The sequence below is a fragment of the Sinocyclocheilus grahami genome, unplaced genomic scaffold (genome assembly GCF_001515645.1).
Source record: "Sinocyclocheilus grahami isolate Dianchi unplaced genomic scaffold, SAMN03320097.WGS_v1.1 scaffold871.1, whole genome shotgun sequence".
NCBI classification, from domain to species: Eukaryota; Metazoa; Chordata; class Actinopteri; order Cypriniformes; family Cyprinidae; genus Sinocyclocheilus; species Sinocyclocheilus grahami.
Window position 1 is genome coordinate 297,888 of NW_015506050.1, and position 18,594 is coordinate 316,481.

At 37.8% G+C, this 18,594-nt stretch overlaps 2 protein-coding genes across 3 annotated transcripts in view; one reads left to right on the forward strand and one right to left on the reverse strand.

Annotated features, from left to right (window-relative positions):
- Positions 1-5,227, reverse strand: part of LOC107563378 (extracellular tyrosine-protein kinase PKDCC-like) — an 8,254-nt gene extending 3,027 nt beyond the window's left edge. Inside the window, exons 1-6 of the mRNA XM_016248238.1 lie at positions 4,537-5,227; positions 4,278-4,394; positions 2,164-2,435; positions 1,824-1,903; positions 1,627-1,734; positions 866-1,042 (exon numbers count right to left, since the gene is read on the reverse strand). Of these exons, the coding sequence (XP_016103724.1) occupies positions 866-1,042; positions 1,627-1,734; positions 1,824-1,903; positions 2,164-2,435; positions 4,278-4,394; positions 4,537-5,106 (1,324 nt within the window). The 5' untranslated portion in view covers positions 5,107-5,227. The remainder of the gene's footprint in view (positions 1-865; positions 1,043-1,626; positions 1,735-1,823; positions 1,904-2,163; positions 2,436-4,277; positions 4,395-4,536) is intronic.
- Positions 5,228-8,291: 3,064 nt separating this feature from the next.
- disp2 (dispatched RND transporter family member 2) overlaps positions 8,292-18,594 on the forward strand; it is a 16,914-nt gene continuing 6,611 nt past the window's right edge. Inside the window, exons 1-7 of one of the 2 annotated variants that reach the window (XM_016248236.1) lie at positions 8,292-8,592; positions 13,992-14,396; positions 14,494-14,526; positions 14,795-14,918; positions 17,342-17,466; positions 17,600-17,697; positions 17,806-17,903. In XM_016248236.1, the coding sequence (XP_016103722.1) occupies positions 8,501-8,592; positions 13,992-14,396; positions 14,494-14,526; positions 14,795-14,918; positions 17,342-17,466; positions 17,600-17,697; positions 17,806-17,903 (975 nt within the window). In that variant the 5' untranslated portion in view covers positions 8,292-8,500. The remainder of the gene's footprint in view (positions 8,593-13,991; positions 14,397-14,493; positions 14,527-14,794; positions 14,919-17,341; positions 17,467-17,599; positions 17,698-17,805; positions 17,904-18,594) is intronic. The other variant, XM_016248237.1, reaches the window with a different exon arrangement.

Below are 18,594 nucleotides of genomic sequence, written 5' to 3' on the forward strand. Positions count from 1 at the left end.
AAAGTTCAAAGTCCACTTCAAAAGGAGATATTTTATTTAACAGAAATCACTTTTCAAAAACTACAACGAACGACTCATTTGGACTACAACGCATAATTTCTGGGATTTGTGATATCACAAATACAGACAAATGGGACGAGACCTGGTTGAGCTGCACTAGAGAAGGCAACGAGTGTCATCACTATGTCGGAGACATGCTAGCTTTCCCAAGGCAGGCGAATTTAGAGTGATTACAATCATCCGGGATTAAATTGCGCTCGAATTGATTTGATTTTGACGCAATTTTACACTGAAGCTCGCAGGCAGCTATGGTAAGGGGCATGACATTTCCCGACCAGGTGCCATGCTGCCAATCACAACACACACACTGGCCCAGCTAACCAATCACAGCACATTTCGTATTTCAGAAGGCGGGCCTTCATTTGATACAGGAAATATTCGAGCCATTCATGCCAGACTGAGGAGAGAGGTGTTGTAATAATGTAAAATATGTAAAAAATTATGTGTTTTTCGAACAACCTAATATGAGAGCCTGTTCTAGTACACCCCCAAAACAAAATCAAGACTTTGTAAAAGAGCATAATAGGACCCATTTAAGCATTTTTTTATATTTTACTGAAAGACAATGAAAATACAGAAGTGATAAAAAAAAAATTCTGCTGTGATTTTGGGATCTGTTTTGAATGAATTATAGCTTTATTTATCTATAAAATCATACAAATAAAAAACACTTGCTTTTGGTTTTATAAAATATATGTTGAGTTTTTTTTGTGTCACTTTTTTACGTCAAAGAACAAAACTCGATTATTCTGTAAAAGCTGCTAATGATGTAAGTGGAATCGAACAATCCAAAGCAAACACTGACCTGTCCATGTTTTTTCACTGCTGAGAGAGAAGCTTGTGCACTGTGGATGAGAATTGCAGATGAGCGCGGCCTCTCTGGCACTGTGCACAGACAGCACGCAGCCCTGCTGGTTGTACGACGGCCAGCATCTGTACTCCATATTTGCAACACTCCTCATTCCTTTCAGGACAGCATAATCTGCACAAAGAGGAAAAATGCATCAAAACTATTCCAGGATCCACTCAACACTGTTGCAACACCCATCTGTAAAATATTACCATGTTCAGAGACTCTAAGAGAAAAGAGTCCTCTCACAGTAGAGGTGGCAGAATCTCATGTTACTAAATGTGTGCACGCACATGTGAGGACAACAAAAGGCAGCGGTGGCTCTGCCAAAATAGAGGGGAATGTGTGGAAACTTTTTACGGGAGTTGTTGTGAACGCATTTGGACATAAGATTTGAATATTCTTTGACAATGCTTGGCTGTTTTAATGCCTCTGTGCAGCTTTATTGTGGCAGTGTGATTGATTTATGGGTGTCAAAGCTCACAGGGAGGGAGGGAGAGTCTTACGGGCTACAGAACTTGCCCTTGAAGATGGATTGAGTTACACAGGTTTTATGACTGAAGTACATCTTCTTAAAGGTGCAGTCGGAGACACATCACGCTGAGAGCACTGCATATATCTGGAATGCTTTTCGCTGTAGTTATGATTGAATATGCATGTAATGGGAGTTGAAAACTGTTAAGAAGTATAATTCATCATTAAAATCAACGCATTACCTCTGGTTATTGATGGCGGCAAATTCTCCAGGTGCAGCCCAGATTTGTACATATGCAAAACCTCTTCGAAGGCAACCAGGGTTTCGTTAATGCTTTGCTTTAAATCTCCTGTGACAAGAACATAAATTAAGCTTCCATTATACAACCACTTCAAGAGTTACAGAGTTCATCGAGATGAATTTCGCAGTAAAACTCACCTGTGGAGTTCATTATTTGGTGAATAAGAGGTTTCAGCAGTGGGGGAGCTTGATGAGGCAGTAGGTAGGTGAAAAAATACCTGGGGAAGAAAATAACGAATTCATATAATTAATCCGAAACTCGGCCAAGAATAGCAGAGAGGCGATTCACGCTGCGAGATCAATATGCTACAACTAATGCCCTGACACACAGCGGGGCGGATAATTAATCATAACTGGCACAGGAGGGGAGAAGCTGCCATGAAACTCCCCGCACCGACCATGCCAGACTCTTTAACGTACGACAACTATTTTATTATCTGGCTCAGACAATAAAGGTGGAATGAAAAGAAGTGCTCACCTGTAGGCATTGTAGAGGTTCATCATCTCGTTCAAGCCTTCGCAAGTTCTAGTGAGGGAGCATCGGAGGGTGAAATTGCGGAGGGGAAACTGCAGCAGGCAGTCTGAGTCCTCTTGACAGGCCGGTTCTTGAATACTTGCATCATCCAAGTCCGTTAACTTGAGTTCTCCTGACACCATAACAAACTGTCGAGGCTGGAAATCCAGCAGGGCTACTGAACCCAGCGGTGAGTGAGACAGATATTGAAGAAGCTGCACCAAACCAAGACAGACCTGAGCACAAACACAATCAATAGTTACTTGTTTGCTTAGGTCTATTTTTATTACCACAAAAAATAACCGATAACTCAATTAATCGTTAGAATAATCGACCAATTACCAAAATAATCATTAGTCAAGTCACCTTTATTTATATAGCGCTTTTAACAATACAGATTGTGTCAAAGCAACTGAACAGCATTAATTAGGAAAATAGTGTCAATAATGCAAAATGACAATAGTAAACACTCATTTTTCAGTTAAAGGCAGTTCATCATTGAATTCAGTGATGTCAACATCCAGCTCAGTTCAGTTTAAATAGTATCTGTGCAATCATTTGCAATCAAGTCAACGGTATCGCTGGAAATTAAGTGTCCCCAACTAAGCAAGCCAGAGGAATTTAGCCTCTGCCACTAATGATTTTTTTTTTTTTTTTTAGATGATTCACTTTTCAATGTTGTGTACCAACAAAACAAACCTATATATTCAGAACTATATATTGCATAATATTAATATACTACTAATTTAGCATTTAATGTTTTTCATTAAAAATAAAAAACAAGATACATTTACTTGAGAAACAACACAATACATAAAGCTTATTTTTATAGAATTTTCTTTAATAGAAGCACATTTTTCTTACTGCACTGGCAGAATTTTTCACTGGGTTGTATCATCATTGAATTCAGTGATGTCAACATCCAGCTCAGTTCAGTTTAAATAGTATCTGTGCAATCATTTGCAATCAAGTCAACGGTATCGCTGGAAATTAAGTGTCCCCACCTAAGCAAGCCAGAGGAATTTAGCCTCTGCCACTAATGATTTATTTTTTTTTTTAGATGATTCACTTTTCAATGTTGTGTACCAACAAAACAAACCTATATATTCAGAACTATATATTGCATAATATTAATATACTACTAATTTAGCATTTAATGTTTTTCATTAAAAATAAAAAACAAGATACATTTACTTGAGAAACAACACAATACATAAAGCTTATTTTTATAGAATTTTCTTTAATAGAAGCACATTTTTCTTACTGCACTGGCAGAATTTTTCACTGGGTTGTAACTTTTTTATACTCAAGAAGTGAAAAACTTTTTTGCGGTGTAAATAGTATTGACTTTGTACATCCATGCATTGTTTAACATCAAAATTTACCCCTCAGGCATCAATAAAGTAAGTTGATCTTTCCATATGCACAACCTAAATTGTGTAAATTTGTAAATATAAACTCTGGTTTTGCTAACTAATTTTCACCATATCCATAATTTTTTTTTACTTCCTTATATAATGTTTTAAAACTGGAGAGCACACAAAGGTATTAAGTCACCTCTGAATAAACGCTTGAAGACAGCGTAGCTGCAGCTCTTCAAAACCAGAGGAGGATGAAACCAAACACCTTTTGAATAACTCTTGACCACGTGTTTTAGAGAAGGCAAGAATGTCAAAGAGACGAGTCACTCGATTACAGCCCTTTAGCTTAAACGCATTTGTCATCATCAGAGCCCATCAAAAATCAAAGGTGCAGAGTGTCAACACCTGTTTCTTGTATACCAAAGTGAACGTGAAAGAAAATACTCTCGCCTCGTGAAACTCGGTATCGCCCGCTCCCTCAAACAGTGCCGAGAAATTATCAGGGTAAAGAAAAGTAAAAGGATGGACATCTGAGACAGACATCTGTCCTTCAATACTATTTGAACAGGATCAGCTGGTATGGAGATGGGGCTCCAGTTAATCCACCCAAGCCAAAGAATTTCATCCACCCCCAACTCAGGTATGCCCTGTGGGGGGACTGTGGGTGGGGAATCTCTGATTAACACTCCACAGGAGGCCTGGGGGTGGTGCTCTTACCTGAAAGCGCTCTTCCCAGGGGCTCTGCAGGAGCTGTATCATCTGAAGTGGCATCCCCTGCTCCAGAACTGCTGTGATGCCACCAACCAGAGCGCTGTCCTGACATTGACCTTTCAGCTGGAATGAACACAACCAGTTTAGTGGATAAACTGGTGCAAATGCAACATGTGGCATTAAGCTTTTGCATGTCTAATTTATTAGATAACAATGGCACAAGTTGAGAGTGAGTCCAAGTTATTGCATAAGGGTGTTTTCTTACCTCTACAATATTGGGGTGCTGCAGTCTCTGCAATAACACAATCTCCTTCCTCAGTTTGAAAGACACAAGCTCATCACAGCCTTGGGAATCTTGAAAATCTTCCATGCACAATCTCATGTCAGTACCTTGATGGTTTATGGATTTCAGTGCCACAAATAATCCTTGCGGCAATGCTGCTTTTAACACTGTTTTAGTGTAACCTGAACCGAGAAAGTCAACAGCTTTGATGCCACTAAGTTCTTCACAGCCAATATCAGTTTTAGCCGTTACTGGGTTGTCCGAAATCAATTTCCCATTTATATAGATTGCACTGTCATTTGTGGAGAAACTTGGATCCAAGCCTTGTTTATTATCAAAAGTGATGTCCAAGAGCTCAAGTTCTTGTTGTCTTTCCTTAAGTTGTTGGAGCAATCTGTCCCGCGCTGGAGTTAGACCATCTGGGCGGGCAGCATCACCAAAAGGTTTGTTCTCCTGGAGACCAAAGTGCCATTTTTTCAGAATAACTGTTAAAGACAAAAACAACAAAGCAAGAAGTAAAAAAGCGCAAAAGGGATTCCTTGAGAAAGTCATGGTAAGTTCATGTAGGTCCTTTCTGAGTTTTTACTGTCAAACCGACACGTTCTCTTCGGTCACACTTCTCTTCTGACACGCACAGAACGTGCGCACTGTAATGTAGTGTAGTAACTGTGAGCTGTGGTAACGCCCCTTGGGCGTGTCTTACTGCTCATGGCCAAATAATCACCTCCCACACAATGCAACTTCGATTGACACACAAACAAAAGAGGCTATATGTGCGTTTACCATATCATTGACCTCTTGAAGAATGTATGTAAAGGATAACATACATTCAGGCGGTCATTATCGCAAAATAAACCCCGACAAGATGTTCAGGCCCACGCTTAAACAGCCTGACTGTATATAGTTTAATAAATAAATAAAGCACACTGAAATTATACATTGATTAGGCTACTTGAGTTGAAATTACTTTATTATCCTAGATAATAACTTAAAGCTTTCACAAAGAAAAATAGTCCATCTCAGCACAGAATACGTTAAATATTAATGTAGCCTATATGTTGTTATAAATAATCTAGGCTACTGTTTACTGTGACTTGCTAGGTAATTTAATATAGCGACAATAAACATCTGTTTTAGGTTCTCTCTCATTCATCTTATGCCTCTTACCGGTTTGTTGTTCATCTGAGCAACGTTCCATTTTCTTTCTGCAACCATTTATATACTAAAATATATATTGTCCTTTCAGGGCAGTTTTATTACAGTCGCAAGACGGCGCCAAAGAGGTATTTTGTTCTAACTTGCTAGAAGAAGTTCACACAGTCATTATTAAATAGCGCCGTGTAACCTTGAAGTAATTTTAGTGGAGTACTTTTTTAAAACAATGAAACATACGTTGTTTGGAGGCAACACCGTAGGACAATGGAAAGAAATGACTTTTAAAAAAAATAGACACGAAACAAACGATTGATAGCATGATGCAATAGAATTCTGTCTAACTTTCCTAAATGAAATTTAAATGTTAAGTAAGTAGGCTAGGTCTACTGAAAATTATGTAAATGCTTTAATAATGGATAATGTAAAATTCATGATCTCAAACCTTAAAATATGTGAAAACTATAAAAACATGTTTCAATTTGATATATTTAAGCAATTCCTCGTAACTTAAACAATTTATTTGACTGTAAAGGTTTTCAAATGTTTTTACTCACTAACACATTTGAATGTGCTTGCAAAGTGAAGGAAATGGTCTGTTACACAGAAATGCAATGTTGCAATAGAGGGTTAATGTGTACCAGTTTAATAAACACTGCAAGGCGAGCTTACCTCTTTATGGCAGTAGGTGGTAGCAAAGTATATGTAGGCCTACCATGTAAAAGTTCCTTTTTTATTTAATATAAATCCCAAATATTAATTTTTTAAGTTTTGTATACAGGAAGTTTGGTTATAAAGTACAATATTAGGATGTTGTTTGCTATTTTATTTATACCATAAATTGTGAAAATGCACTTCACATGAGCAAATATATCATCGTTGGTCTGTTTTACACCTGTAAGTTACCATAGGTGATCCTGCCAGAAGTGATCATTTGAAACACAGCGTACAATTGACATTAACATGCGTCTCCTGTGAGATCAGATTTCGTCACAAAGACTCTCATTCGTTTCAAGGCGCAAGAGAAAGTGTAAATCCTAAAACATAGTTTTGTGACAGAGAGTGATTTCCTCCTCTCTACACCATCTGATGAAGTGTGAACTAATATTTGTGACCTATAGTTTCAGTATTATTGAAAGCATTTTTATAACTATAAAACTATCGTTGGAATAATGTGTGTAAACACAAACAGTGACACTTACACCAATCATATCCTTCTGGTACACATTATTTTGAAACCAAACAGTTTAGAAACACTAAAAAATAGAAATGTTTTCAGTACATTATTTCACATATACATCTCTTGCCACTGGGAGCCTTTTCTCACTGCTATTTTATTAAGGAAATGTGTCTTTCTGTCTTGAAATACACTGAGGAAATAAAACAATGATGTAGCTCGCATCAACACTCTCTGAGAGAAATGTGCCACTATAGATTACTCTAAATGCCAATACAGAAACACCCGTGATCTGAAGCAAACATGCTCGAATGGATTGCAGAGGCAACTGCACTGTAGGCTAACACATCATGTCAAAGCTCGCTGGGTTAAGGCATGTGAGAAAAAATCTTTTTCTAGCACATTGTCTGTAGAGAATAGGGAGTCAGAATGATAAATAATAAATCAAGTCAGCACCATTTAAATTTGTAATGACTTTCATTATATAGTCTTATCACAGCTCATTTGTATAAATGTGTGTGATGTTTCTCTACTGCCCAACTAGTGTCAAACATAAAGCTCATAACAATGTAAAATAATGTTGTTTTTCTCAGTTGAATGACATGCCTATATCTGTTATGTTTATCAGGATCTGCTGGACCAATCACTCTTTGCAACCAAGATCATTTGTAGCTTTTTAAGTGTCAGAAACAACAGAAACTGTTCCACCTTTACTGGCCATGAAAAAGACATAGTTTGCTGCTTCACTCTTGTGTGACAATATGCCCTAATAGCCAGGTATGTTGTCACAGTATATGGGAATGTCACATCAGAATGGGAATCAGCGTTGTATAGGCTTTTCTTCATAATTCTGTGCATTTCAAGAAATGTAAATGGAAAAAATAAAACAAAATGTAGGTTAATTAATAGAAAAATAATAGTAAATACCCCTGTCCTCAGAACAGCTCTCATGGAAATCAAACTGTATTATATGTTATATGATCGACTCTTGTCCAGTGTGTGCTAGTAGCCTATGTGTTTGCTTGCTTTTGCAAAAAAAAATTAAATAAAAGTAATAAAAACAGGACAAAACAAGATTTTGCAAGTTTAGAATTTACAAAAATGAAAAATTAGGAGGGTTTGAACTAGATTTTTGAAACCACCTTGGATAAAACATAGGCTACATAAAAACTCCAAGAAGCAAATTTGTGTAATTGGACCTTTGACTCCAAGAGTTAATTAAATTTAGCCCGTTCATGTGACAACTAGCCCCAGTCTATTCTATTTCATTAGCCAAATTAGAACCGTCAAGAACGTATTGCATTGTATGCAGCAAACCATTGCAGCTTCTTGTCATTTGACGGAAAGGAATACCAGATCATTTCCAATTTCGCTTTGGCTACACACCCTTGCAGTGTTAATTCGAAGTGGTTTTGTTCTCCAGCACCACCCTCGGGAGAACAGCGCGCGCTCAACTCACTGTCAACACCTCAGATCACAGCGCCACGATCAAGCAGCCTCCATACACTCACTAACGCAGGCTTTGCCTTCCACAGCACGACCACAACCTGCTTCGATTGCATTCTGCTCAGAATTACACATTGGATAGGGACAGTGGGAAATTACATTCACTAAACCATGGACACCGTGTCCATTTCTAGAGAGCGCGAAGATGCTGAAATCACAGATTCATCCACGACAGAGGGATCTTCTCAGGCAGCACCTCAGAGGTACGTGGATGGCGGGGCTTATAAGGCTAATTGTTGGAGCAAGTGTGTTTGTAAGTGAACGTAAGTCATTTAAATGGTTGTTTTTGCGAATAAACAGGAATAACGATCGTGCCGCTTTTAAGGTTTCCCAATATCAGACCCACTTGGCTTTTGTTTACAAGCGAAAAAATACTATTCTCTGAGGGTAACAACCGAATAGTATTTTGAGTACAAGGAGATCACGAGGGAATAAATACTACGAAATACTATAATTTGTTGGGTTTGTCGTGATGTTATCCATAAACTGACATGAACGCTGATCTTGTCACAAAAGCCTATGAATGGATTTCTAGGGCAAACTCCATGTTAATTTATATTTGACCTACAGTACATCTGACATTCAAAAGGACACATTGGAAATATTCTTTAAATTCTTGCAATGTATGACAAATAATGTTCTGCAGCGAAATTTGCCACTTGCAAATTTAACTTAAAAATATAAGAAGCACATCACGTGAGTCATTCTTTATATTATTGGGCTAAACAAAGATAAATCATTCCTGTTATGCAGTACATACTTGATATAAAGTCATTTTGAATAGTAAAATTAAGGAAGTGTTTCTAGGGTACGCCATATTATAAATATGCTCTGGTCATCAAAAATTCGCCTAAAAAGGTCTGCAATGAAAAGCCAAAGGTGCTAAGTGTGGAACTGACATGTCAACTTTATATGTTTAAAAATGTTCAGAGTAACATATCAGTATCTATAATTGTATCTAACAGAATGGACTGCTTTAAAGTGAGATATTAGTGTACTATTTTTTTATTGCTGTTATCTATGTGTATACCATTGTGACCTCTGATCTGAAGACAATCTTGATGTTTTTGAATGCAAGTTATTAGCATTAGCATTGTTTACGTCATTTAAAAAAATGCAGACAATCTATACAACCTATAGTACCTATCTACAGTACACTTGCTATTCAGAGTGGCACTTGAGAAATATTCCACTTTTACACTTCTTTTAATGGATGGCAAAACAAAAAAGAAGAGGCTATCTTTTAGCTCATTAGTCAGGCATGTTTCTTTTTGTCTGGAGTAATTCTAATAATGAACTACACAGGGATCTAGGACTCTAAATGGAGGTGTTAGACGATTGACTCTGAGAATGTTAATCACAGGGCTCATCTGCTACTCTGACTGAGACATTTTGCTTCAGCATAACTAGGTGTAGATTCCCTGTTCTGTATCGACAATGATTATCTTTAATGACGAAATCTGTCTGTAGATCAAAGTACCGCTGAGCAGATGGTGAGATGCGTTCTCCAGATTTGGTGGAGAAGATCCAGCTCAAGCTGCAGTGACTCATGTCTGAGTATGACCCTCTCAGGAGAAGCCTTGTCTTTATATTCCAGTGCGATGTGCACACGTGGGCCCCTCTTACCAGCCTTTGATTTGTTAATCAAAGGTTTTGTTCCATGTTATTATCAGTTGTTACTTAAAATGGCTGCACGTATCCTACACACAAAAGCAAGTGCTTCATCTCCCAAAACTATCACAAACAAGGCTGGGAGATGTTACAGTCTGGTTGTAAAGACATTAATCTGAATCTTTTGGTTAAGAATTACACTATTGAGATGACCATTAATTATAGTTTAATTTAGTCTGCATGTGTTCATACACTGAAAAAAGGTTACATCTAAATTACCTGGTTTTATTCAAATGAAAAAGTATTTAGCATGACTGAATCAACCTAAATACATTATTTTATACCAACAAAACTTTTTTTATGGGTTAAATCAGGTTAAAAAAAAAGCTCTGTTAGGTAACAATTGCAGGTTACCACGTTTTACAGTGCAGAAAGTTTCATTTATGAAAAAGAGATTAATTGATTATTAAATGTTATGTTTAAAGGCAGCTGCTTTGCAATTTGGTGCAATGAGATGTGCCTATGAGCAGTGTCACTTGATTCACCCTTGTGAATCGGTCCAATTATTTTTGATCTGGACTGAGTCACCATGGGTATCAGTGGCCTGAAGTAAATCTCAAGCAGTGTACGTGTGCATTATACTACATGGTATTAGTCAGTGTTTGCCAGCCAGCATGGCTGATATCCACTGAAATGCTGTCAGGGCATCTGTTCAATCAATTCAGTTTCTGTTACATTCCAGGCATTTATTCCAGATCATGACTCCTACCATACAAGATCAACTGAGTAAAAAAGCTTAGGGGAGATGTGAAAATGAACTGAGCAATGTAACTGCAGAATCTTATTTATATGCACATACAAATTGGTGCAAAGGGAGCAAACAAATTAGGTATTTAGTAAATATTTATTCTTGCTCCAGTAAATATTTAAGCTGACTGTAGTTACATAGGGCATTTTATGAGCAAATTCGCTCTGGAAATTACAGTCATATCCATTAAGCTCAGTTTTCCTTATCCTCGAGTCATTGCTGGGTTCAGGATGGGATCTCATCAGTAAATATGGTGTTTTTCCTTGTCTGATGCTGAAAAAATGAACTGATTTCACGCTTACAGTCTGACAGGCCACAACAATCACCTCTGAGTTCTGGCAGCACAGACCACCTGACACGGCGTACCAGCTGCAGAGCTGTCAAATCAAATTAAGCATGTGTTCCTTTTGATAACCGTCAAAACATCTGCAGCATGCACACAATCAAAACCCATGAGCTCCATCAGATGCTGAAGGGTCATTGCAGGAAAATGATGCCTGTTGTTGCTGAGCTTTTGATAACATATATAGAAATTTAACAGAATTATGTAGAAATTCTTCAGAAAGCCTTGTAATTGGAACAAGCACACTCTCTTGTAATGTAGCAAAACTTTATTATATCTGATTACAATAATGGGTTCATCATACGATCATTAGATTGCATTATCAAATTTCCTGATGCTATTTTTGCAGTTCTGTTTAGCAATTGATCCACAGCAAAGATTGCCATGTTTTATATTTATATAAGCTGTCAGTCAGTAAAATGCAGGCTACAGTGTTTGTACAGTACACCTCTGCAAATCTCACACAAGGAAGCAAATTAAGAGACCCTGTTTTGCTGGTTTTAGGATGGTGATCCTAAGGATAGAGTTAATGGAGATGAAGCAGTTCACATCCAAATAAGCAATGTGTCAAGAATCATTTTAAGCATTTAAGCCAACCAAGACGCTCAGTAATGGGAGATAAAAAGGGCTGAGGGTTAGGAGCCAGTGTTTTGTTTAATCCTGGCAAAATGTAGCATTTATTCCAACACTTCTGGTTCAAAAGTCATTTTATTTTCCTTGCACATGATTTATAGTTGTTTATATTGTCAATGGCCAAATGGGATCAGTCTTGCGTATTATAATCTGCCCAAATTAGTTGGGCACTAATTAGTTAGTGCAGATCTAAAGAATCCAAAAAAGACAACTTATTTGTTTCTTGAACACATTTACAGCAGTCATGTGTGCCAGTGTTTGCATAGCTTGTCACCTTGGTAATACTAAAGAGTCAGCAGTACATCTGTGTAAAAACAAGCTTGTTAAAAGCTTACGATTTCATTGTTATTAGGACCTGTTAATGTCTAAGAGAGTAGCTGAAAGGTTTTCTTGCACCAAGCCTGCAAACCTTATAGTTGAAATGTGGTAAACAGGGATAAACAGAAAAAAAAGTTTATATGACACATTATTTGACCTGTCCTGAACTCCGTAAGCTGATAGCATATTTTAACATTTCAGCATAGTAAAATGTAAAGGTACCCCATAAAGAGTCATAAATTGTATTATTAGTATTGTGGATTGACTGAATAATGAAAACATGAATACTGAATCTTAAGCTCTGGTTTTTCATGGTGATATACATTATTTAGCAGTACATTTTAAGGAGTTGTCCCACTCTCATATTTACTTCCTGAGCAGTTGAGTTGTAAGCACTAGTGAGCCCTTTTCTCTCATCTGAACAGGCTTTTATGAGGTTGACAGAGTAAGCTGATGGAGTCCCTCCCTCTTGACCTAACTGGGCCTTCGAGCATTTCGCTGATACATTTTTTAGACATCATTGCTAATCTAATATACAGTATGTTGCCAGTAACTCAGCTGTGCACTCAAAAATTCTCTATAGGCCATTTCCTGGCAAAAATAAACTATATGTTAGAGGCATATTGTTAAGATAAAACAAGACAACCATAAGCTTTTTAAAAAAGTGGGACAGCTAACTATTTTATATCACAAAATGAAATACAATATCTTTAAAGGAATAGTTAAAAATAAAAAAATAAAAAATCTCTCATTATTACTCACCCTCATGTCGCTCCAAACTCGTAAGGCCCCCGTTCATCTTTGGAACACAAATTAAGATATTTTTGATGCAATCCGAGAGCTTTCTGACCCTCCATGGACAGCAACAGAACTGACAAGTTCAAGGCCCAGAAAGGTAGCAAGGACATCGTTAAAATAATCCATGTGACATCAGTGGTTTAACCTAAATACTTTTTGTGTGCAAAGAAAACAAAAATAACTGCACAAAAAGTATTCGTGTAGCTTTCGCTCTCAGATTTAATAAAAAATATCTTAATTTGTGTTAAGATGAACGAAGGTCTTACAGGTTTGGAATGACATGAGGGTGAGTAATTAATGACTTCATTTTTGAGTGAACTATCCCTTCAAACTAATTTTATTTGTTGGTCAGTATGATGGATCCAGACATTCAGTGCATGGAAATTGAAAGTGTGTGTGCAAACACGTGAAATCAACAGCAAAATGCAGCGGTTAAATGCAGTATGCATGACTATATGCATAAACACCATCAGCAATTAAATAACAACCCTTTTACGCTTAGCACATGAACAACTTACAGTCAATCATAACCTAAATATGATTTCCATTTACAATTTATTATACCAAAATACTTTTCGCCTCATCTGTCAAATTCTTTTATTATTTACATCAGAAATGACTAATTCTGTCATCTGATCACTCTTAGCTAGACAACTCAGTCAGTTCATTTGTAAACCAGTTCAGACGTTTCATAAGAATCAGTTCAAAAGAATAATTCAATACAAATCTGACATCACAATTGCATCTCGGAGCAGGTTTCGATTTCATCACGTAACTAGGAACAGCATGTTTTTTCCTGAAATGTAGTGAAGCACAAACTTATGAACTGACATTTAGTGAAGTGAAAAAAATTAATTTGCCAAAATGACGACCAGATTGTTGATTCAATCATTCGGTGAGTGATTAATTCAAGGCTGTTCTTGAAACAGTTCTACTTGGTTCATTGCAAAATATTGGCAGGTCTTGATTTCTTCACTTCAAAATAATTAATGCGACTTGCGTTTTTCTAAAATGAAGTGGTGTGAAAGTAGCTACGGAATAGACTGAAAACATTTGATGATTGATATCTCATGTGACTCTTTTATTTACAGTGAAATCCCTGAGGTTTCGCTGTATCCTCCAGACAGTGACAGCACAGAATCTCAGAAGTGTCCGGTCAAGATAGAGGCGAACCAAGCCGACAGCAGTAGTCCGCTCAAGTCTCACACCTCTACTCAGCTCCACCATCAAGTATCGCAGGGCTCTGGCTATCATTCACCACAACGCAAACGATGCCCCTGCTGTGGCCACCAGCAGTCGAATCAAAGCAATGTCTGTCCAGGTCAAATGAATTCTTACCATCAGACAGACTGTTCAGCCAGTCCTGTGAAGACTGTCCATAGCTGCAGTCCACCACGCCTGCCTTCGTGTCACAATAAAACACAGTGCCATTGGCTTCATGAATCTCATGATGGCAGTAACCACAAGCCTGTACAGCGTCACATGGTGACAGTGAGGTCCGGAATCTTTTTATTATAAATATTATTGTAATGGACATATATCTAGTTGATTGTAAACATTTAATTATGTTAATCGCTATGTCTGTCTGCTCAGTAGGAATGATGGCTTGCATAGGATACCAAGGAGGTGAGATGCTTTTATAGCAACTTATGATATTTATTTGTTTATATAACAATCACATGAAATTCATTATTAAGATTATTATTTACAGTAATACAGTACTGCACATTAACATAGTCTTATGTTCAGTAGTATATTTAGAGGAATTTGGAAGAAGCATTCAAATACTAAGCAAAAAGTGCATGTAAATGCAGTGTGGCGAATACCAGCAGTATAATATAAGTTAATGTGAACAAATTAACACCAGTTTATATGAACACCATTGATTTTACAGCTATTCCCAGGTTATAGTTCAGTACCCGATGACTGTACTCATCTCATGTACAGTAGTTCTGTTTGCCTGTTCCCTTGCTGGGATTTTGACTGGTCCTCTGCCAGACTTCTCTGACCCTTTGCTGGTGAGTATCTGCATCTCTGTAATATATGTGCTTAATAATGAAGTTTAAAGGGATAGTTCACCCAAAAATGAAAATTCCATAATTAATTACTCATGTCGCTCCAAACCCGTAATACCCGGTTCAGACTACAGGATTTTAGCCCGATTTTGCCACAATTTGCTTGACGTAGGGTGTCGTGGGAAATCGTTAACGACTATGGGTGTCGGGACGCAAGATTCCATCATTTCAGCACGTGTAGTGTGTCATAGTGGACACCAACCGATTCCGCATCTGCGATGCTTCACGACATCACGACAGAAAGACTAGCATGTTGTTGTTTTTTTCCATCGTCCACGGCAAGTTCTGTCACATTGGTGACGTTGACCAATAGCAGCACAGAAGCTCTTTCATACACAGGTTTCAAACATGGCAAAACGAAAGAGAGATGATGGTGCTGCTAGGTGGAATTATGAGATGGAGGAAAGGTTTGTGGAGCTGTGGCAACAGTACTCCTGCCTGTATGATGTGTCATCGAGGGACTACCACGACAGAACAAAGTCAAGTCACCTTTATTTATATAGCGCTTTTAACAATACAGATTGTGTCAAAGCAACTGTACAGCATTAATTAGGAAAATAGTGTGTCAATAATGCAAAGTGACAATAGTAAAAACTAATTTTTCAGTTAAAGGCAGTTCATCATTGAATTCAGTGATGTCATAATCCAGCTCAGTTCAGTTTAAATAGTATCTGTGCAATCAAGTCAACGATATTGCTGGAAATGAAGTGTCCCCAACTAAGCAAGCCAGAGGCGACAGCGGCAAGGAACCAAAACTCCATCAGTGACAGAATGGAGAAAAAACCTTGGGAGAAACTAGGCTCAGTCGGGGGGCCAGTTCTCCTCTTGCCAGACAAAACCAGCAGTTAAATTCCAGGCTGCAGCAAAGTCACATTGTGCAGAGGACTCAACTGGCTCCTGTGGAATATTAGCGTAGATGCCATTCTTCTAGCGATGTAGCAAGTACATCGGGTGTGTGTATAAAGTGTTCCCGGTTCCGGTTGACCTAATTAATGGAGCCTAAAAATCCTTTAACAGATTTGAATATTAGAAATGTGTTATGTGTAAGCCACAAAGAAAGAAAAATGCAGGCGAACTGTAGCGGAAGCGCTTCAGCAATGTTTACACTCTTGTTTTCGGAAGTCAATCGCTAGTTCCGCCTTCTCGATGGCATCACGTGCGTCGTTAAAGATGGCATGCGATGAATGGTCGGGAAGCAACGTGTAGTCTTGACATGTTTCTTGTCCACGACATGACAAGATTTTAGGAGTCAAAATCGTGTAATCTGACACAGTGACTATCGTGACCGTCAAAAATATAGTGTAGTCTGAACCCGGCATAAGACCTTCGTTCATCTTCGAAATCAAAATGTGCGTGCATTCCTCTGCTTGTAAAAAAGGTGCAGCACATGCATGTTCTATGTCAGCAGCACCACACGCATGCATCGTGGTAATCTCGATAATGGCAGCAGACAGTCCCGGGAGAGAAGAAATCGTTGAATAAAGTCATTATTTTTGTTTTATTTGCACACAAAAAGTATTCTCGTAGCTTCATAAAATTACGGTTGAATCACTGATGTCACATGGACTATTTTAACGATGTCCTTACTACCTTTCTGGGCCTTGAACGTGTCAGTTGTGTTTCTGTCATTGGGGGGTCAAAAAACTCTCGGATTTCATCAAAAAAATCGTGTTCCGAAGATGAACAAAGGTCTTACAGGTTTGGAACAACATGAGGGTGAGTAATTAATGAGAGAATTTTCATTTTTGGGTGAACTATCTGTTTAATGCTTCATGTTTATGCATCTGTTTGTACTACAAGAAAAAAAAGTAAATGAAGCATATACTAAAAGTGATGTAAAAATAAGTAAAAAAAAAAAAAATTTGTAAGATCAAGTTCAAAATAACAGATAAACTCACATTGTGAGATAAAAAGTTACAGTTTGGAAAAAGTGTCACAATTGTGAGATTTGCAACATAGGATTACTATGGAAGCCCTGTTTCTGCCATCGGATAACTGTGACCTTTTCTCTCACAATTCTGACTTGAGGGAAAAACATTTATTTGTGAGATATAAACTCAGAATTGCGAGATGTTAACTCACAATTGTGAATTCATGACAAACTTTTTAATTAATGGGGGAAATGGGCTTTACACCTAAGAGAAATAAAGTCTTTACAAGTAATAATGCTGAAATTTTGAAAAAATTTTTTACTCTGAGGCAGAAATAGGCTTGTGCCTACGAATACATTTCTGAAAATAAAGCGACCAGCGGTGGCCTTTCATCATTAGAATTGTAAATTAGCCTCTCAAATGACTTAAATTCATTTTTATAATGACTTCAAAGAGTTTCTTCTCACCGTTCATGTCTTTGATCGGACCTCACAGGGATTTGAACCTCGTGGAACAGACATAAGTATCCGGTTAGCTACGTGGATGAGGTTACAGCAAAACACTGGACCTGGAAAATCACTGTCCCCATTTCCATGGCAACTCACAGAAAGAATAGCAGGGTATTTCTTATGATACTAAAAATACTTTTAAATATAATTTCTACCACTCATCATTTCACTAAATCAGACTGTTGCTTTTATTACTAAAGGATTGTATTGTGTTTGTATTGAAAAAATCCCGTTTGTCTTACAGAGAAGACACAGTTAAATCATTACCTCAATCAAGAGAACGATCAAGAAGAATGTTGCACAGAGATTACACTGAGCACAACTTTTTTTGTAATGCCCCAGGTGAGATTTTTCTTATGTTTTATCAGATATTTCCAAATCTAATAAATCAGTAAATGGAGCACAGCATGTTTTATGTTGTTTTCTATCACCCAATGTGTGGTACTGTAGGAGAGCGCTATGCTCAGCTGGTCTTCCGCTCTGGAAACTCTGCCAGTCTCTGGAGTCTAAAGGCAATTTACTCCATGTGCCAGATGGAACAGTCACAGGTAAAACAAGGACTATATTTTCCCAAAAGGGCATGATATTCTTAAAGTCCCCCTGTAGTCAAATATTTTATTCCTTAAAACTCATCTTTGATCATCAAAATGACATATTTAAATGTTTTTAAAAATGCCTTAAAATAGCTTGAATGTAACTCTACACCCTTGCCTCATTTACTATACACGGATCTATGAATATGCAAATTAGTCCCGCCTCCACTCAGTCACACCAGCCAGCGCCTCCTGATCCACTGAACTGTAGTAACCGCATGCACGGCATACACGGATAATGACTGATAAAACTGTTTTTACTAGTGGACACCTACAGTGAATACTGTAACATTCGTTAAAGTTACTTACTTGACGATGTTGTGTCCTAAAATGCCTTGAAGACTCGAATGTAGCCTTCTGTGATTCGCACCTGCGAGCATACGCATGTGAAGTGCAGACGCAGCTGTGGGAGAGGTGTGTCTGACTCCGGGCTGCTTTTACACTGTTGCCACGGGATATAATGCAAGTTAGCGGTTCTAAATTCACATTAAACCACAGCTTCATGGGTTTTTTGCTCTGATTTATTTTTGGTTTTGTGCTGGTATTGGTATATTTTGCATGCTAGTGATAGGAATCGATCCCTTGACGTGATTGGTTATTGGTTTGTGACGTAGCAAACCGAGGGCTGTTTCAAACCATATTTCTG